The sequence below is a fragment of the Trichechus manatus genome, unplaced genomic scaffold (assembly GCF_000243295.1).
Source record: "Trichechus manatus latirostris isolate Lorelei unplaced genomic scaffold, TriManLat1.0 scaffold00013, whole genome shotgun sequence".
NCBI lineage: Eukaryota > Metazoa > Chordata > Mammalia > Sirenia > Trichechidae > Trichechus > Trichechus manatus.
The window spans coordinates 1,870,315-1,892,043 of NW_004443949.1; the positions used below are offsets into that span (position 1 = coordinate 1,870,315).

Below are 21,729 nucleotides of genomic sequence, written 5' to 3' on the forward strand. Positions count from 1 at the left end.
TGGCAGTTCAAAACCATCAGCCGCTCCATGGGAGAAAGATGTGGCAGTCTGCTTCCATAGAGATTTACAGCCTCGGAAACCCTATGGGGTTGCTATGAGTGGGAATCAACTAGACTGCAATGGGGTTTTGGCTTTGATCTGCTTATATATACGAGGAAACTGAAGATCCCAGAAATTGAATACTGTGGTCTAGATCACAGAGGAGGGAAGCTATGAGTGTATTCCCAGACGCTGGAATCCTGAGCTAGTATTCTTTCCGTTACACTATATTAACAAATAGTATCCAGAACTTTTCAAATTATTGAAAAATTGAAACCAAAATAAACAACAGTAAACGAAACACCAAAACTCTCTAATAGCTGTTGTCTAGGAGAAGCTTTCCTGCCTTTTGGAATCAATGCTGTGGGCTGTGGTACTGGGGTGGTGATTGTCTCCTTGGGATGTGCCTTCTGTATCCTTTGAGGTGACGACGGCTTTCTGCATTTTTGTTAAGAGCTTGACTGTCTTTTGTTTGTGTTGAATTGTACTGTAGATCATTTTTTGAAGATTATCTAGACTAATCTGTCTTATTAGATAATGCATTCATTCATTCGTTCGTTTATTCGTTCTATAAATATTTACTGAATATCTGTCACATACTAGGCTGCGTTGGGTCATGGGGGTTCTCAGTAGTGTGTGCGTAATGATCGCTCTGAAGAGTTAGAGTCCATGATGGAGCGTCGTCTTAGTCCCCGGTGCTGCTCTAACAGAGTCCTTGATGGGGCGCTGTCTTAGCCGTCTAGTGCTACTCTAACAGAGATACCACAGGCTGATGGCTCTAACAAAGACAAGTTTCTTCTTTCACAGTCTGGTAGGCTACAAGCCTAAATTCAGGGCATCAGCTCCAGGGAAGGCTTTCTCTGTCTTTTGACTCTGGAAGAAGGACCTTGTCATCAGTCTTCCCTGGGTCTGGGAGCAGCTCAGCGCAGGAACCTCAGGTCCAAAGGACGTGCTCTGCTCCCGGCACTGCTTTCTTGGTGGTATGAGGTCCCCAACTCTCTGCTTGCTTCCCTTTCCTTTTATCTCTTGTAAGATAAAAGGTGGTGCAGGCCACACCCCAGGGAAACTCCCTTTACATTGGATCAGGGATGTGACCTTGGTAAGGGTTTCACAATCCCACCCTAATCCTCTTTAACATAAAATTATAATCACCGTAAAATTATAATCACAAAATGGAGGACAACCACTTAATACTGGGAATCATGGCCTAGTCAAATTGATACACACATTGTTTTGGGGACATAGTTCAATCCATGACAGGCAGTTATGAAAGAAGAGGGGAAGGAGGGACTGACAGCCTGGGGAGGAGAGTGTTGGAACAGAACTAGGTAGAGAGATAGCTCATTCAGCAGTGGTCTGGAATTGTTGGCTAAACTTCCTCGGAGATAAATTGGAGTTGGGGTGCCAGTTGGCTCCAGTCTCCACGTGTGATTCCTTACGTAGGTGGTGAAAGACAATTGAGTCTCCTGTTGTAGTAGGCTTGCAGTCAAGTGGAAATTAAAACCTTCAGCCCTGGCTGGTTCCCGCAGGTCTCAGCCTGGCTTTTTGAGATTTGGGCAGTCTAGTTGATTCTGACTCATAACGACCCTATAGGACAAAGTGGAACTGTATCATAGGGTTTCCAAGGCCATAAATCTTTATGGAAGCAGACTGCCACATCTTTCTCTTGCGGAGCGGCTGGTGGGTTCGAACTGCTGACTTTTCGGTTAGCAGCCGAGCACTTAACCACTGCGTCACCAGGGCTCCCTAGCTGTCTATGCCATCGTCTAATAAAAGGCCTGAATTCATTCTCATTTCAGATATGTTACTTTTAACAGTGGTATTCCTTATTATAATATTCCTGAATATAATGCAGTAAACATTCATTCAGCTCGTGAACCAAATTATCAATCTCCTTTCCTTAACATTTGAACTTTCCTCCCCAAATCGGTTTTACTTCTTGTTTCAAAAAACTCTTTAGGCTGAAAAGACACCAGTGGATTCCATTTACAAGTACTTTCTGGGAAACGGTATATGATGTTCTTCTGGAAGGGACAGGTCGCAGGCACGCAAGTGTCATCTCAGACTGTCTGGAAAATCCACTGAAGCTGAGCATGGGCTAGCCAGTTCAGAGTAGTCTGGAAAATTCTTAGAGGAGGTGGAGAGAAAGAGGCAGGCTGTTTGGTTCCTCTTCCCTTGGGTGAACCAGAGTTGCAGAGGTCGATCGGGCGGGGGAATGGGGTTTGCTTGGGATGCTGAGTTTAACTTGAATATCTCCACAACTTATGTTTTGAGCTCTGGGAGGTGTGGAATCTTCTGGTCCAAACCTTTCTGCCCTCAGAGAGGCTTATGGTGTCCTTGAGTTCTGAGGTGAAAGCTGGATGGAAGAGGTTCTTATACCCTGAGCCTTGGACCAAAGGAAAGGCCACCATTTAGCTGGAGGTGGAAACTACTGAGCAGTGGGCTCCTCATGGAGAGGGCTTCCCAACTAGTCCCTTTATAAAGTACCTACTGTTAAAAAGTACCCGTTAGAGATGAAGTGTGGCCAGAGAGCCAACATGAAACCAATTTGCTCAGCTGAATAATTTCATTTTTCAGAGTTATTAGAGCATTTCTAAGGGGCTCCAAACCTGGTTACTTAACAGGTTTATCATGATTATGGCTGATGTTTGTTTGGTGGAACTCTCGTAGTGTTCAGAGCAACCCCAGTTGATCCTCTTAACACCCTTGGTAGGTGTTATCTCCAGGTATTCTGTCCATTTGCCTAAGAGTGATACCAAGACAGAGATTCAGTGGCCAGTTCAAGGTAAACAGAAAGTGGCAGAGTCCAGACCCTAATGCAGGGGGATTTCCAGCTGAGGAAATTCAAGCAGAATTTTAACCGGGTGTTTTCAGGGTAGGAGCCCTGATTGTGCAGTGGTTAAGAGCTCAGCTGCTAACCAAAAGGTCGACAATTCGAATCCACCAGCTGCTCCTTGGAAACCCTATGGGGCAGTTCTACTCTGTCCTATAGGATCACTGTCAGTTGGAGTTGACTCGATGGCATTGAGTTTGGTTTTTCAGTGTAGGGTATCATTATCTATAGAATTCCCACTGCTAAGTACCCGAGCGTTATCTGTGGGGAATAACATAATCTTAAATTACCTCTACAAATTATATATATAAGTTATGAAAAAAAAAAAAAAGAGTAACTTCACAGAGGACCCCCCCCACCCCAGGAAAAAAATTTTTTTTTAATAAAAAATAAAAACTGTAGCTATCCATTACAGACAATTTAAATGATGATAATTAATGCATAGAGATAGCCCAAAGGTAAACACCGCTGTATCATGAATGGTGTACAACAGTGTACAATAAATAGCCCAACAGATTTTCAAATCTAACAAGTTTATAATATTTTTGGAAGGAAATCGAGACCAAGAGAGATTAAGTGACTGGCAGAAGTCACTGAGGTGCTAAATTTGTAGAAGTGGGGGGAGGGAACGGCAGAGGCCACGGGCTCCCTGGGGTCCTCGGTGCCATTGCTGAAACTAGAAGCCAGTCTTCCGACCCCTGGGCCTCAGTTCTTTAATTCTGCTGCTATCCCTAGCAGGGGTAGCAGAATCTGAAGTTCAGGTCTCTGTTATTGCTTCCCTAATGATTCATGGACATTTGTTTATTTGACAGCTATTTCTCGAACACCTCCTGCGGGCCCAGTATTGTGCTTGGGATACAGCACTAAAGAAGGGAGAGGCATGAGCCCCGCGTTCACAGGTTGTTGTCTGGCCTGGGAAATTTCCTTGCCCTGACAGAGTCAGTAAATGGTGTTTACCTCTGGGTTCTCTGTGCACGCTAATTATTGTCATTTCAATTATTTGTAATGGATAATGACAGTTTTGGTTTTTTTAGTAAGAAAAAGTCTGAAATGTTAGAAGAGGATTTTGTTTTGTTCTCTGTGAAATTGTTATTTTTTTCTTTCATAATTTCTAAGTAATTTGTAGAGATGATTTGAGATTTTGTAAGTATCCGTTCCTCATCAGACTCACCCACATCATTCCTTCTGTATTTGTTTGCATTCTAGAATGCAAGAGCTATCCCTTCTCCCCCATTGTATAGCAGCAGGGATTCACGTTCTTTTTTTATTCAGTGGGTTATGATGTGGTACTTTGATGCTCAGATTATCCCCGATTTGTCTCGTGGCAGCCCTTCCGAGCCGGCCTTGTTGTCCTTTGCATACCTCTTCATGATTCTTTGAGTACTTACGTATGTTGTGGTGCAAGATGATGTTCAGGCCCGTCGTGTACTTTCTCTGCCCCAACCTTGGAATCAGCCATTTCTCCAAGGGGTGCTGGTTCCTTTGAGGGGAGAATGGTATTAAGAAACCAAGATCTGGAGTGCTGCCTGCTACCTATGTGTCACCGCTTCTAGGCCCTCGGTGGACAAAGCTAAAGAATGCGTGTGTGCGTGTGCATGTGTGCGAAAGCACATATCTGACCTTTTTCTGTGCCTCTGTATAGGCAGTCCCCAACTTACGATGTATTCTAGTTACAACGAGCCACATTTGTGACATCTGTTTTTTTCTTTTTATGCATCTTACCATTAGTTATGTGTATGTATTAAAATATATCTGTAACTTTTGTGTAATGTTTCCAATCTCCAAAGACAAATAAAGATCAGATTTATAAAGATACTGATAATAAAAGACAATAATAATGAAAACTTAAGAAAAAAGAGTGAGATGCTCGACTTGCGTCAGAACCAACTTGCGATGGAGTTGTCGGAATGGAACCCCGTCGTAAGTCGGGGACTACCTGTATATTTAAAATGTAGATTTTTTAAAAAAAATCCATGGAGGTAGGATTCGAAGTAGACACAAATGTGTGCAGTTTTGGATCTATGTAACGCCTCTTTCCTCTTAATTTTTAACAGGTGGCTAAACCCCTTGTTTAAAATCGGTCACAAACGGAGATTAGAGGAAGATGATATGTATTCAGTGCTTCCTGAAGATCGCTCAGAGCACCTTGGAGAAGAGCTGCAAGGGTAAGCAAGAGGTAGCGAGGAAAAGGGTAAGGAAGAGTGAGAATTTCTTTGTATGTAGCTAATGGCTTGGAATGGTTTTTGCCTTCCTGGGTCTTCTGCCTCCTTTTGGGCCCTTCCGGAGACTAGTTCCCCTAGAATTCCACACTCATTTCCACTTGGGCTGTATCTAGGCCCAACCAACCTACGTGACCTGGGGGAAGCCTGCATTTTATACAGCCAGTATCGAAGGCCCCGCACACTGAGAATTTGTCCCAGGGAGATGGTATCACTGGAGGATATTGCCTGGCTTGTCTGTACTACACTCTGCCTTTTGGGGATACTCTGGTGCTGTAAATCATGTAGAACTCTGCAGTGACTTGTTTCCAGGGACCGGAGACCTCCCTTCAAGACCTGTTTTTCTGATGCTACAGATTCCACATGGTGCATCTTTCAGGCGCCCTGCAGACAATTAGCGTGCGTTTATGGAACAGTCACTACGTACCCCGTAATGAACGCGTATCTGTCACTCAGCTACCTCCCCCGTTTTACCACATGGCAGGGCATTCTGTTCTCTACTGTGCTTTGTTTCTCATTGCAGGTACTGGGATAAAGAAGTTTTAACAGCTGAGAAAGATGCACAGAAGCCTTCTTTAATAAAAGCAATCATAAAGTGTTACTGGAAATCTTATTTGGTTTTGGGAATTTTTACATTAATTGAGGTAACAGCTTTTCCATCCAGTGAATTCTTTTTTAGTTACACACGCAGTAAAAGTGCTAGCTGGAGTTGGTATTAAAATAGATGGAGACTCTCTGTGAGAGAGGATGCCAGATAGGGGTTGGAAGTATTTTAAGGTTCTAGCATAAAACATGTCCAGGAAGCACGATCGAGTTCAGCAGTTGTGTTTATCTTTGGAATGGGCAAATACTTAAAAGAATCTAATGACTGCAGCTCAGAAGGGATTATTATTTTTTCAACCAATTAAAATATAGTGTTGTGAAAGGGAGAGCACTGAACATAAAAGGAACTTTATGCCACGTTAGGACATTGTTGGTGCTCAGTAAATACTATAAATGCTAAGAGTAATCCTTGACCAAAAGATCTGTAACATCAAGGAATGAATACCTGTCCTGTGGTTTGGAGGAAGTAAATTTGGACCAGAGCCTGGAATAATATAGGACACCTTACAAGCGCTCACGAAGTAGCTGTTAAGTTGACCAGGCCAAATCTGATAAATGCTTTCCCAAGAAGATACTGTCACATCTTTTCTCCCAGGGATACAGAACCTGGGGCACTGTGCCCGGGCTGGCTGTGGTATTGCAGAGGCTGGAGATGGCTGGAGCTCTCAGGAGCACACGCTTCTTCAGGCTGTACGCTTCAGTGCTTGGCACTGGGAGCTGCTCCCTTCTCTGTGGAGGAAGTCCTGGCTTCCCCATGAATTCCGGTCAGTCTTGAACTTCGTGCACCACCCATTCTGGTTTCTTGTCTTTGGTTGTTCGGGTGGATTGCTGGTGGGAAGCTGGGCTGTTGGTAGCCTGGCGTTGGAGAGAGTGTAGAAGTGAATGTGCAAAGGAAAACTGAAGGCAGAAAGCCATGAGGTCAGTGACCTCTGTTACTTTGAAGGGCTTCTATCATGGCCCTCCAGCAAGACAGTGTTCTTCCTGGGGGCACAGTGCCAATTAGCATACCAGTTTGAGTCTGTGCTCTGCTGGAGGAGATGCCAAAAATCCTCCTAGGTGTCTTGTACTCTTCATGGTATCTTAGTGCCACATCAGTGACCCTCCCGAGTGCCTGCGAGTAGTAGGGATAGAAGTCACAATTGCTACAACATGCAAAAGGACAGTGTCCTAGTCATCTAGTGCTGCTATAACAGAAATACCACAGGTGGATGGCTTTAACAAAGGGAAGTTTATTTCCTCACAGTAAAGTAGGCTAAAAGTCCAAATTCAGGGCGTCAGCCCCAGGGGAAGGCTTTCTCCCTCTGTCGGCCTTCTCATCAAACTTCCCCTGGACCAGGAGCTTCTCTGTGCAGGGACCCCAGGTTCAAAGGACGCGCTCTGCTCCCGGCACTGCTTTCTTGGTTGTATGAGGTCCCCTACTTGCTGCTTGCTTTCCTTTCCTTTTATCTCTTGTATGATAAAAGGTGGTGCAGGCCATACCCCAGGGAAGCTCCCTTTACATTGGATCAGGGATGTGACCTTACTAAGGGTGTTACAATCCCACCCTTAGCCTCTTTAACATAAAATTACCATCACAAAATGGAGGACAACCACACAATACTGGGAATCATGGCCCAGCCAAATTGATACACACATTTTTGGGGGAGCATAATACAATCCATGACAGGCAGTGAGTTGTCCTAAGTGCATTTTGCTGGGGTGAAGTAGGCAGACTCATTTTGTATGTGCGAGATATAGCTTCTGTTTAAAATGCTCTTTTGTACTGATGGGCAGTGTGGTCATTGGGTAGGTAGGTAGGTAAAACTTTGTCGTACAAAACTGGAGAAAACCTGTCAGGTAACAGGTAGCTGAACAGGTCTGGAATATTGAAGTTCTCGTTGATGACTAAGGTGTGTTGGCCAGTGTGTCAGATGGTGGAGACAAGCATTCATGTCAGAGTGTCACCTTTGCGAGGGTACCTACTACCGCCTGGATACTGCTGTGGCCTTGTTCAGTGGCAGGTTGGACATGCAAACCAGTGGGACTGACTGGGGGTGGGTGAGGATGCAGGAGTCTGTCAGGGTGTTTCTATGTAGTCACAAGGAGTCTCAGTTTGAAATGAACACTGTGGCAAGGTGGTGTCATTTGTGGCCTGTGTACACAGGATTTCCTGGCCAGATGTGGCTATCGAACCTCCTAGAGCAGAGCTTGTCAGGATTCTGCATGGCACCTCGGTGTGTGCCTGCAGCTCATGCCAGGTCTCTGGTTAGGTGTAGGCAGGAATGGGTGGCTTCAGAGTTTAATGCTGGATCATCTCCTGGAGCAGACCTCCCTCTGCTGTCCCTGGTTCTTGAGTCTGTCTGTGTTGCCGGTGGCCTAAGAAATTGAAAACAGATGATCTCAAAAGGTGGCCCATCTGGCTGAGTATGAACTGAGCTGCTGGGTTTTCCTCACTGTCATGAGCTGGCAGCTCCTTGAGGTGGGGTGTCTAGGCCCCAAATGGCAATTAGACCGCAGATCAAATTGAGCTGCAGGTCTTGGCTGGCCAAGCTTTTGGGAAATGTAGGCACTGAGGTAGAAACCACAGAAGCTGGGCTTCCTCTTGAGAGAGGGTAGGCCCCACCACACTGCTGGGAGCATTGATTTCAACGTAGTCCAGCCTCAGCACTACTTATTGCTGGGGGCCCGGGAAGGCCAGGATTAGGGTGGAGCTAAATAAGGGTGCAGCTAGTAGACTATTGCCTTCTTTTTTATTTTTTAAAATAATATTTTGTGGTGTTTTCAGTGAAAGTTTACATAGCAAATTATGTTCCCATTTAACAGTTCCCATACAGATTGTTCAGTGACATTGGTTGCATTTTTCACAGTGTGTCAACATTCTTATTATTTCTGTTGTAGTTGTTCCCATTTCCAGTGATCTAGCTTCCCTGCCTCCCTTAACTTCTCATCTTTGTGTTAGAGTTAATGTTGACTGTTTGGTCTCGTAGAGATGATCCTTTTTTTGAAGAAGCGTAGTACTCATGGCTGATAGTCTTTATTTTATGAGCCAGTCTGTTATTAACTGAAAGGAAACTTCTGGGTATAGTTTTGGTTCAAAGTTCAAAGAGCAGGAGTCTCAAGGGGTCTGCTAGTCTCAATCGGTCCAGTAAGTGTGGACTTTTTAAGAATTTGAGTTCTGTTACACGTTTTTCTCCCATTCTATCAAGATCCATCTGTTGTGGCCTTGATCAGAAAGGTCGGTAGTGTTAGTTGGGCACCATCTAGTTCTTCTGGTATCAGGGTAGACGAGGCTGTGGTTTGTGTAGGCTGTTAGTTCTATAGACTCCTTTCTTCTCTGAGTCTTTGGTTTCCTTCTGTCTCTTTTCTCCTGACGAGTAGAGATCAATACGGTAGTTGTATCTTAGATGACCACTCACAAGCTTTTAAGACCCCAGACACTACTCACCAAGTTAGGATGTAGAATAGGTTTTATGAACTATGTTACGCCAATTGACTGAGTTGTCTCGCGAGACTATGGCCCTAAGCCTTTTAGCCCAGTAAACTACTCCCATGAGGTGTTTGGTTATGTCTAAGAAGTATCTGTAACTGTGCCCCCATGTGCTTTATTATATATATGAATATGTACACATGTTCACATATACGTGAATATGCATATACATACAGGGGCACCTACGCATGCACACATATACCTACCGTACACATGTAAGCATACATACCTTCATCTGTAACCACATAAATATTTTTTGGTGATTGTTGCAAAATTGTATATGTTACAGCATTTTCCAAAAACATCCCTTATTCTTGTATACTCCTTAATAACATCATGATGTTGATCTGGCTGCGCACACGTCACCCACATTCGGCGTTACCTTTCCCATCACCAAAAATAACAAGTGTCTACTGTCTAGAGAGTGATTCCCCCTACCTCCCTACGGGCTTCTCTTTTCGGAGGTTGGTTACTGGGTAGTTACGGTAGAAAAGAGGTGACTACATCACCTGGCAAATACAGTGGTTCATAGTAATAGGAGGAGTATTAGTAGTAACAGTAAGTACTTGAAAAATATTACGTACCGGGAACTGCTCTGAGCACTTTACATGTAACATTACCTTGATCCCTGTGGCTAACTCAGTGAGAGAGGTATTCCTGTTATCCCCATTGTAAAGAAATGACGCTGAGTGCCAAGTGGGTCTATAATGTGCCCAGGGTCACACAGACCAGCAAATGACAGAGCAGAGCGTCAATCTCAGGTGCTCTGGCATAAGAGCTTAACCATCGCTATGCTTGTCCATTGTTGTGAAGGCACATCCTGAGAACTTTTTGTCTCTGGGGGTCTCAGACACACATTTCTTGAACTTGGTTTAGAGATAATAAAGTAAGAAACTAGTAACTCCCTGGAGCAATAGAGCATGGCTGTGGGAATCAGATCGGGGACTGTACATTAAGACCAAGAAATCATATCCAGGGCCAGAGAGTCAGATAGATTGCTAGAAAAGTGGCTAGGATGTTGCATAGGACAAGGCATCATGATGCATGCAGGTTGACCGGCAACCCTTTGGAAGACAGTCTTCCATTCATTACTTTCCCTGAAATGGAGGAGGTTGTGGTTGCCCTAGCGGCCTAAGTTCTTTAAGATTCACACTTTTTAAGAACCGTTTAAAATTGATTTGAGGCAGACCAGAGGGAGGGGAGTGATCTTAGATGGTGGAACCTTGGTACTAGTGCTCTGGGCAGAGGCCAAGTTCTCTATTCTTTACTTGGTGAGAGTCCCTACTTCCCTGCTGAGAGATGGTATCTCTGCGTTGTAGAAGGCTTGGACCTTAGTCTTCTAGAGGGTGTGCATTTACTCAGCAAGGATGAGAACCCCAGCTCCGTCACCAGAATGTGGGAGCAGTTGTGCTCGGGTGTCTGAACGCACTTTCCCGTAAGCTCAGTACGCACCAGGCATTGGGTATTAGGGGCACAGCCTGGGTGAAACCGTACCGTCCTGGTAGCAGATAAATCTGATGTGAAGCAGAGGGTGGGCTTTTTTCCAGGAGAGTGCTTACTTGTTAGTGCTGTGTTCGGACTGCCATCTTGGTGGTTTACAGCATAAATCAGGCAGTGGCCGATCATTCCCTGGGTGGGCAAGGTGACTAGCATAGGATGTCCATTTTAATCTTGTGTCTTTAGTGTAGAAACTGGCAGGATGTTCAGCTCTGATGCTGTGAAGTTCAGGGAGCTAAGGGTTGACAGAGCTCACCTAGAGGTAGGCTTTTGATTATTTTCCTGGCAGGAAGAGAAGCCAGAAATCCAATACAAACACATAGTTTTATTTTATTTTCCTAGACTTGCTTTTTGAATCTTGTTGTTTTGGAGAAGTTAGAAACGATTCAGAGCTAGTAAGGATCTGTTAACATTTCAAAAATCGTCTTTAGATGCTGCCTTGGTTTTTAAATCATTAAAGCTAGTTACTGAGTTAGTTTAATAACGAGCGATAGTTTAACGACACAAACATTGGTTTAATAATGACTGATTTTGTGAAGTGGTTTACCATTTTGTGATTTCATATCTCTGCAGTTGTGTCAGGCTTTGTTTTTTAGATAGATAGTGGAAGGTCTAAACTTAACTCAGGACTGTGTGGTTTCTTAAAAGCAAACACGTTTCCTCTGTGACCTCTAGCCCTTTTTTAATTCGTCTAGTGTAGAGAAAGGCACCCTGTTGGCACAGTGGTTAAGAGCTCAGGCTGCTAACCAAAAGGTCAGCAGTTGGAATCCACCAGCCGCTCCTTGGAAACCCTATGGGACAGTTCTGCTCTGACCTGTGGGGTCACTGTCAGTCGGAATTGACTGGATGGCAGTGGGGTTGTTTTTTTTCTTTTTCTTTTTTGATAGTATAGAGAAAAGGAGCTCTGGTGGTGCAGTGGTTAAGGCAATTGACTGCTGACTGAAAGGTCAGACATTTGAAACCACCAGTAGCTACCCTGGAGAGAGATGTGGCGGTCTTCTTCCGTAGAGATTTACAGCCTTGGAAACCCTGTGGGGTCGCTATGAGTCGGAATCGACTCACGGCAATGAGTGGAGTGTAGAGAAGTTCCTGGGTGGCGTAGATGGTTAAGTATAGGCTACTAACCGAGTGGTTGGTGGTTTGAATCTACCCAGAGGTGCCTCTGAAGAAAGGCCTGGCGATCTACTTCTGAAAAATGAACGATTGAAAACTCTGTGGAGCACAGTTCTCCTCTGACACACATGGGGTGATTATCATGAGTTGGAGTTGACTTGATGGCAGCTGGTAAGTGTAGAGAATGCCTGCAGAAATTGTCTGTGACCCCTAAGCAGCGCACTATTGCCTAACCAGAATGCTAGCAGCCTTCCCCAGCATTAATGGCAGCCTAAGCAGAAACAGGCAGGGTAACGCCAGTCCAGGGGGGAGGCTTTTGAGGTTAGGATTTCAAAGCAGTGAAAACCTGTGTCCCGTGAGAATTGGAAAATGTTCGTAATGCCCTAAGAAACACGTCCTAGGATGATGGTGAGCACGGTGGTCTTGCAGGCAAACGCTGATTAGAGCAGAGCCACCAGCGAGTTCCCAGCCCAGCCCACCTGAGAGCAGGTGACGACGGGGACTGCAGATACCACCGGCCCAGAGCTCGTGACTGGGACTGCAGACACCTCTACCTGCCAGAGCTCAGGGTGAAAAGCAGGAGCTTGTGAAGCCTCTGAAAGGGCCAGGCAACATCCGAGGTGCGTCCCCAGGTCATCCTGGGACCTTTTCTTTGAGAGATGAGCCTGTCAGCCTGCTAGGGGGAAGCTGGAAGCTGGCGGCCCGTTGCTTACCGAGGAGGAGGGCCTTCTCCAAATCCTTCTATTCCCATGACCCTTCACAACTGAGCCATCAGCTGCCAGCCTTTTCCAGTGACTTGGCTTTGTCTGAGTCCGCTTTTGCTTGGATTGCACTGGTCCAGTTGGAGGCTGTTAGAATCCTATTGAGGGGGAATGTTTGAGTAAATCCTCGCTTTGGAACTCAGCTGATGGGCAGGAAATAAGCAAACAGAAAATTCTCCGATTTCCCCGGTAAAGTTTGCGCCTTTACTCAGGGCTGATTTCCTGAGAGCTGTACTGGGCCTTGGCATTCTCCAATGCTTTTTCTCCAAGTTTCCATCTCATTTCACTCAAACCAGCAGATGAGCAGGAGGAGGTGATGTGGCTGCTGGTGGTAACGACATGTGAGGACTAGGGAGGACTACACAGCAGGGGAGACGTGGGGGAGCGTTGTGAAGAGCAGACACAGAGCTCCAGAGGAGAGGGCTTTATACCCCATCCTGGTTCTTGGGCACACAGCAGTGTTGTTGTCAACTCCTAGCGACCCCACGTACAACAGAACGAAACCCTGCCTGGTCCTGTGCCGTCCTACAATTGTTGCTGTATTTGAGCCCATTGTTGCAGCCACTGTGCTATCCATGCAGTTCATTTTGTTCTCAAATTTGAGGAATTGCTTTTAAAATTTTAATTATGTTTTACAATTAATTGTAATACTTTCATAGTTCCAAAGTCCAGTCTTCAAAGGAGGTTGTTTTACAGAAGGCTGTTTCCCCTCTCGTTTTCGTTTTATTCCCTTTCCTTTTAGACGTAACTTGAAAACAACTCATAATTCATTCTTTCCTTTTGTGAATACAGTCTTTCCTGAACATTGAATTTTTTTTATTGTGCAGACTGGAGGGTATTACTTTCATCACTGAAATCTCAGGACTTTGGGTTCGTTCATAAGGGTTTTTCTTAGAAACGTGATACGTGGCATGCAACCCTGATTAAAACCCTTTGTGATATGTGTAAGTACTTCAGAGCAGGTGTACAGCCCTCCCAGACTCACACGCAGTGATTGTGGAGGGCAGGAGAATAGCAAATGGTGTCATGGGGTTAGTACTTGCATTTCAGAATCTTCTACGCAGGAGGACTTTCAAGCCCCACTTTAATACATTAAATCTAAATCAGTCTCTGCGAGATGGGGCCTCGGGATAAGTATTCTTTTAAATCTCCCCAGGTGACTCTAAAGTACAACCAGGACTGAAGTGCACTGATTAAAGAGGGTGGCGTAGTGGTTAAGAGCTGCTCACCAAAAGATCGGCAGTTCTAATCCACCAGCCACTCCTTGGGAACCCTATGGGGCAGTTCTACTCTATGCTTCAGGGTCACTATGAGTCAGAATTGACTCACTGGCAACGGCTTTGGTTTTTTTTTTTGGTTTAAGGTGTATCTAGGAGTGGCACAAACAGTTAAGCGCTTGGCTACTAACCAAAAGCTTGGCGGTTTGAATCCACCCAGAGGCATCTCAGAAGAAAGGCCTAGTGATCTGTGTCCAAAGATCATAGCCATTGAAAACCCTCTGGAGCACGGTTCTGCTCTGAGACACATACGGTTGCCATGAGTTAGAACCCATAGAACAGCATTTTTTTGGTTTTATTTTTAAAGTCTATTTAGACTCTTGATGGTTATTGTTTCCAAGATTTATTATTTTTCCTCATCTCTGGCCCTTGTCACCTATTTTGATATTTCTCAAAATTAACTGCCTGTTCATTTTCTCAGCAAGCCCACTCTTTTTGCCTTATGTTTTCCTTCAAGCATTTTTTTTTTATCGAAACCTTTTCTGACAGCTTGTTTCCATTTCTTTTCTTTCCTTCTCCTGATTTGGGGATGGCGGAGCTGGGCAAGAGACTTCTCAAGTTCTTGGGAGAACCTGGCGGAGGCAGCATACCCACCGGGAAAATTTTAGCTTCTAGCCACGTGACATGTTACCTGAAGAGGTTAGGGCTAGCGCCCAATGTCAGGTGCTTTACGGAGGCAGAATACCACAAACTCTCAAAATACTGAGAAATATCTGCCTTCAAACCCTTCTGACAGTGGTATCATGTTGGACTCATAAAAATCCCTTGTGATTTCAGAGTTGAGAGGAATTCTCGTGAAAGAATGAGGACTATATTCTCAATTGGTTTGTGGGAAGACTCTTCACCAGGCGATAGACTGACGTAAAAGATGGAAGGTTTGAACAATTTTTGACCTTCTTCCTGCTATCCGGAAAGTTTAAATTTGGTTAACTCTAAGTTGGGTAATCAGTATTTTCCCAGTTATTTTATTTCTTTCTAATTGAGGGCTAAGATTTGGGATGGACAGGTCAGTGAGAAGGCATGAACCCTGAACCAGCATTACTCAACGAGCATGTTTGTATGACTGAATTCTTAAATGCTAAGCAGAACAGTTCAGACGATTAGGTGGCAGTGAGCTGCCTTCATTGTGCCCTCTTTTTGGCTAGATTTGTTGCATCATCAGTGTTCTTTCTGGACCCCTGATAGGTGACATCTCTCAAACCAGACCCGTGTTAGGTTCAAATGGAGAACTTTGTGACAAGTAACAGTGACTCGCAGAGACAGTTGTCAGCTTTGGAAAGTTTGGGACTGCAGGAGTTACCACTGGGCTTTGGGTGGATAACCCCAGGTTTACAGTCTGTTGATCTGGGCTGCTCTCGGCCACACCTGGGCTAGGACTACCCGTGTGTACAGTCTGGCATTCTTGTGTCTCTGTGTGAACCTCCATATTTTCATCCGAGTAAACTCTGATCCACTGTATTAGGAAGTTGCTCCATAATCTCTTAATGCCCCTTGAGATGAATTGTTGGGAGTACTAGAAATATAACAGTGCTCCTTTGCAATCTCGACATATGGTCATCTTACTTACAATTCAACTAAATAGTTTTCCCTTACCTCTGGATTGTAGGTGAAAATTCCCACGGTATCACTAGAAGGAAGTTCTTGATGAAGTCTGTGAGTTTGTGTATGTGGATATGTGGGGTGTGTACAACAGTACGAGAGTGTTGTCGTTGAACGCCATGACCGATCTGAGGGAAGGTTCGGCTGTCTTTCTGTAAATAGCCTGACTGGGCACTAGTTGTTTGGGAAGAAAATGTATGTTAGTTTTTGTTGGATTCTCCCTCCCTCTTGTGCATGGATTTCTCTTTTCAAACAAAACAAAAAAGAACTGTCAAAAGCAAACCTACCAGTTGTTTACATCTGTGTTATTAGGAGGGATTGCTCAAAAGGAAAACCTTGATTCAGAGTTGAGTTCTTGAAAGATTTCCAAACTTTTGACATTTAGTCTTTTTGGAAGTCTGTGGAGGAAGTGATGTCGAGAGCCTGTGTGTTTACTTTTGGTGACTTGGATTTGCCATGAGTGTTTGGTTTGTTTTTATGGGAGAGGGAGGGTACCGTACAAGGGGTTACTAGAGGGGGAAGTTGGTGTGGAGTGGGGTGGCCGTTTGGCTGGGAAAGGCATATGAGCCAGTGAAGGAAAGCACCTTTGCCTGTTGTGTCCTGTGGCTCAAAGCATTGTTCTGCTGTTTCTTTGCCTTTAGACTTGGTCAAGAAAATTACTTTCCCTATGTCTTATTCAGGAAGTAAGCCCCAATGCTGCCCAACTCAGCGGTATACGATTTTAATTTTTGCCGTGGAGAATTGTTGTTAGTTGCTGTCTTGTCAGCTCCAGCGCATGGTGACCCCATGTACAACAGAACAAAACACTGCCTGGTCCTGTACCATCTTCATGGTCATTGGTATGCGCAAGTCCATTGTTGTAGCTGCTGGTTATTTTCAGTGCCTTCCAATCTAGAGGGCTCACCTAGCACTATGTCAGACCGTGTTCTGTTGTGATCATAGGGTTTTCATTGGCCAATTTTCAGAAGTAGATCGCCAGGCCTTTCTTCCTAGCTTATCTTAGTCTGGAAGCTCTGCTGAAATCTGTCTACCATGGATGACCCTGCTGATATTTGAAATATAGTTGACATAGCTTTCAGCACTGTAGCAATATGCAAGGCACCGCAGTACGACAAACGGACAGACAGGGGTGACTTTGCGAAATAGATGATTATAAATATTTCTTCAAAACCAGCACCTGAAATGCATGACTGATAGAGATCAGCTGATATTATATTTTAGCTTAACTTGTGCCATGTGTAATTTTTGACTCCAGACTACCTGAGCCATAGAAGAAGTACTCCTGTGTATATCCCAGCTTTTAGATGGTAGAAGCATATTGAAACAACTCCCCTCCCTTGGCAGTAAGAGTCTGAAGACCTCTAAGTCTAGTTCCTTTTCAGTACTTGGACTGTTCTCTTGGATCTACCAGTATATGGAGTTTGAGTCAGGAAAGGTTGAAGAGTTCTCTCTTCTGATCTATGTTTGTGCCAAAATCTCAGTTTATAAAGGCTCTTAGGGCAGAAGGAGGTGGCAAGAGTGTGCTTCTTGTGAACAAGCCATGTTAGTTTTCCTTTGAAGACCCTGGGTGGTGCAAAAGATTAACGTACTTGGCTGCCAACCAGAAGGTTGACGGATAGAGTCTACCCAGAGGTGCTTTGGGAGAAAAGCCTGGCTCTCTCCTTCTGACAAAACAGCCACTGAAAGCCTATAGAGCACAGTTCTACTCTCAGACACATGGAGTCCCAGTGAGCCCAAGTCAACTCAGCGACAACTGGTTTAACTTTCCTTTGGACTGGATATTGACAGTGCAGAGGGAATGGGCTGATCACAAGCTGGACTGTACATATGCAAGCAAATCCTTATAACTGTTTTACTACATTTTTATGTATTCATCTTTGGCCAAGGCTTATTTGGTTGTTGGCCAAATGGATTTTAAGGCACTGGTTGTAATGTTTATTGAGCATCCACAATGTACCTAGCACAGCGTACTAAAGTTTTGTTATCTTTGAACGTACAATTTTGTCTTAAGGTTTGTCTTAAACAGTAAAGTCTTTCTGTTTTTCTTTTAGGCTAATGATGAATGTAGTACTTTGTCATAATGCCTTTTTAACAAGCTAATAACAGTAAAACTTGTTTTAAGAAAACTTGGTATGGTTTGTAATTTTAATTAAGGTGTTTTTATCTTTCCTCCCTCTTTTAGGAAAGCATTAAAGTAATTCAGCCTTTGTTTTTGGGAAGAATTATTAATTATTTTGAAAATTATGATCCCAGTGACTCAGCAGCTTTGCACACAGCCTACGTCCATGCCACGGTGCTGACTGTCTGCACGCTCTTCTTGGCTATACTGCACCACTTATACTTCTATCACGTCCAGTGTGCTGGGATGAGGCTGAGAGTAGCCATGTGCCATATGATTTACCGGAAGGTGAGTGACACTCAACATCAAAATGTGTACCTCACTTGGAGCATCAGAAGCAACATACCAATATGTAATGAAATTTTTCTTCTGAGGCCAGGTCTACCTTTGATGTCAAGGCAGAATACCAAATTTCAAATGAAATGTAATGAAAAAGCAGACGTCAAATTGATTTTCAGTGTTTTTATGTCTAAATCTCAGTAGTCGTATTTATGGAAATTTATTATTTGTTAAAGACCTTGTTTATATCAAAGTTGTGTTTAAAAGTAAGCTTAAGAGGAATTGGGTGTGCAGAATGAAATCTAGAAGCAATGAATGCATCTGAGGATATTTATTTATTTTGGGGGACCCAAAGTGAATATTTATTTAAGATAAGTAAAGAAATGCGCAAATAACAAATTTCTATTTTTTTAACGAACTGTTTAATCATTGAATGGAATAAATTTGTTAACTAATGAAGAATATAAATAGAATCCATGACAAATGCAGACTGTCACTGAATTCTAAAGTTAGTTATGGTTGTTTTAGAATGTATTTTAAGAAAATAGTTGGATAATTGGGATAAAACTTTAAATTTTAGATTGTTTTTATCATTTAGTAATTCTGGAGAGAACTTCTGGTTTCATTTATTTCACGTTGCTGTTCATTAAAGTTACCTGTTGTATGTTTCCTTTCCCTTTACGGGGCATTTAACACAGTTTTATCATAAGACCTGATTTGATCTGTTCAGTGTTTTTTTGGAATTGAGAAATGACATAAAATTGTCCCACAGTATGCTAACCAAAAGGTTGGCGGTTTGAATCACCAGCCGCTCCTTGGAAGCCCCATGGAGCAGTTCTACCCTGTCCTATAGGGTCTCTATGAGTCAGAATTGACTTGATGGCAATGAGTTTTGTTCGGTTTTGGTGTATACCCTAAGGAGCTCTGGTGGCACAGTGGTTAAATTGCTCAGCTGTGAACCAAAGGTGGGTGGTTTGAACCCTCCAGCTACTCCATGGGAGAAAGATGTAGTAGTCTGCTTCCATAAAGATTTACAGCCTTGGAAACCCTATGGGGCAGTTCTACTCTGTCCAACAGGGTTGCTATGAGTCAAAATTGACTCGACGGCAGTGGATTTTTTTTTTTTTTTTTAAATATACCCTAGTCTTAACTTTTATAAAAGGAGTAAGAATTTCATATGTTTTTACAAAGGAGTTGCCACTGAGATGCCAATGTCGAGAGCTGAAGAAGTCTTTATAAACCTGGTCCTGGGTATTTCTTTGCTCTGGGCTGTTTGGTTTTTTTTTTTTTTTGTTAATCCTCATTTAAAGATAAAACCAAACAAATTAAAGTGTTACTACTTTTACCTATTTGCTACTTATCTAGAGCTTGTGTTTACTGCAAATACTTTTCTCAACAATATACGTGATGTCTTCTCCACAGCTTCTTTTGCGCAAAGTCTTGTAATTCTACGTAACTTGGAGGCCTAGCATCTTATTATCTGTGTAAGCTGAAACTTGTGGCCCAGTGTCCTCATGGAAGTGGTAACAATGCTTGCACGCTCTACTTTAGGGATTATTGTGTGGATGAGACGAAAGTGCTTTTAAAATCATGATGTGCTAGTCAAATGAACGGTGATACCCTCCTCTTCCTCCTCTTCTTTATCATCATCATCTTTCTTACTCTGTTGCACTCACTTCTACTATTTTGAAGGAGCCCTTGTGGTGCAGTGGTTAAATGCTCAGCTGCTAACTGAAAGGTTGGCAGTTGAAACCCACCAGCTGGCTCTGCAGGAGAAGGATGTGGCAGTCTGATCCTGTAAAGATTTCAGCCTTGGAAACTGTCATGGATTGAATTGTGTCCCCCAAAAATATGTGTCAACTTGGTTGGGTCATGATTCCCAATATTATGTGGTTGTCCTCCATTTTGTGATTGTAATTTTATGTGAAAGAGGATTAGGGTGGGATTGTAACACCCTTACTAAGGTCACATCCCTGATCCAATATAAAGGGAATTTCCCTGAGGTGTGGCCTGCACCACCTTTTATCTTACACGAGATAAAAGGAAAGAGAAGCGAGCAGAGAGGGGTACCTCATACCACCAAGAAAGTAGTGCTGGGAGCAGAGTGCGTCCTTTGGACCCAGGTTTCCTGTGCAGAGAAATTCCTAGGCCAGGGGAAGAGCTGACAGAGAAAGCCTTCCCCTGGAGCTGACGCCCTGAATTTGGACTTTTAGCCTACTTTACTGTGAGAGAATAAACTTCTCTTTGTTAAAGCCATCTTGTGGTATTTCTGTTACAGCAGACTAGATGACTAAGACAGAATTTGGTACCGAGAGAATAGGGTGCTGCTCTAACAGATTCTTAAAATGTGGAAGCAGTTTTGAAAACTGTGAATGAATAGAGGACCAGCAGCAGCAGATAAGTGGCAGCAGCAGAGAAGCAGCAGCGTCAGAAGGATGCCAGACAGTGCTGGAGCCGATCTACAAAGCGAGAGAGCTGAGTGCCTGTGTGCAGAGGCTTCCTGGTGGAGTGGGCTGCCTGCAGGCACTTATCACTGGAGCTGCGGAGCTTTGGAACACTTGCTCCAGGAGGGCAGATGCGGGCGTGAGGCCTGAGGGGCTGAGAGGCCAAGGAACCAGGAAGCAGAAGCTGAAGAGACAAAGAACAACGGAAGCTGAGCTGCCTCAGTCTCAAAAGGTATGGCCATGGCCTCTGTTGTTTCAAAGGGTGGAGCCATGGCCTCTGGTGTTTCTAAGGGTCGAGTCACCACTCAGATGGACCAGGAGAATGGTACATCTAAAGCTCAGGGAGTTGCCATCCCCGTGGGCCCGGAAGATGGAGCTGAAGCCCAGATCTGAGGGGCCTCCACTCAGAATCCAGAGACTGTGGCCAATACCTAGAGCCTAGAGGGCAGGGCCATTGTGTAAATGGTCTCAGAGAACAGAGGATTATTTGGAAAGCCTTGAGGGCTAATATAATGTGTTCTGCTGACTTGCTTGGTGCCTGTTATCCCTTCTTTCCCTCCAGTTTCTTCCATTTATAATGGAAATGTCTAGCTTGTGCCTGTTCTGCCATTGTACTTTGGAAGCAGATAACTTGTATTCTAGATTTCACACATGAAGAGGATTTTTTAGATTTTGGACTCGGAGTTGATTTAATACTTTTGCTATGATATAATGGGGTGAATGTGTCTTACATATAGCAAGGACATGAATTTTGGGGGGCCAAAGGTTGGAATGTCATGGATTGAATTGTGTCCCCCCAAAATAGGTATCAACTTGGTTAGGCCATGATTCCCAGTATTGTGTGGTTGTCCTACATTTTGTGATTGTAATTTTATGTTAATGAGGGTTAGGGTGGGATTGTAACACCCTTACTAAGGTCACATCCCTGATCCAGTGTAAAGGGAGTTTCCTTGCGGTGTGGTCTGCATCACCTTTTATCTCTTGTAAGAGATAAAAGGAAAGGGAAGCAAGTAGAGAATGGGGGACCTCATACCACCAAGAAAGCAGTGCTGGGAGCAGACCCCGTCCTTTGGACCCGGGGTTTCTGTGCGGAGAAGCTCCTAGTCCAGGGGAAGATTGATGACGAGGACCTTCCTCCAGAGCCGACAGACAAAGCCTTCCCCAGGAGCTGACACCCTGAATCTGGACTTCTAGCCTATTGGATTGTGAGAGAATAAACTTCTCTTTGTTAAAGCCATCCACTTGTGGTATTTCTGCTACAGCAGAACTAGATGACTAAGACAGAAACCCTCTGGGGCAGTTCTGCCCTGTCCTACAGGGTCACTATGAGTCGGAACCAGCTTAACGGCAGTGGGTTTGGGTTTTTTTTTCCTACTATTTAGATGAAGAGTACTGAGAATTTTCTGTGAATTAGCTAGATTTTTGTCGTGCCAGATCATGCCTAATTTCAATAATTAAATAGGAAATTTCACCAGAATCC

At 44.0% G+C, this 21,729-nt stretch overlaps 1 protein-coding gene across 4 annotated transcripts in view; it reads left to right on the forward strand.

The window, feature by feature from the left end:
* Window positions 1-21,729, forward strand: part of ABCC4 (ATP binding cassette subfamily C member 4 (PEL blood group)) — a 343,233-nt gene that overhangs the window by 67,455 nt on the left and 254,049 nt on the right. For all 4 annotated transcript variants that reach the window (XM_023726694.1, XM_023726693.1, XM_004371394.2 and 1 more), the window contains exons 2-4: window positions 4,927-5,037; window positions 5,615-5,735; window positions 17,590-17,814. In XM_023726694.1, coding sequence (XP_023582462.1) covers window positions 4,927-5,037; window positions 5,615-5,735; window positions 17,590-17,814 — 457 coding nt within the window. The remainder of the gene's footprint in view (window positions 1-4,926; window positions 5,038-5,614; window positions 5,736-17,589; window positions 17,815-21,729) is intronic.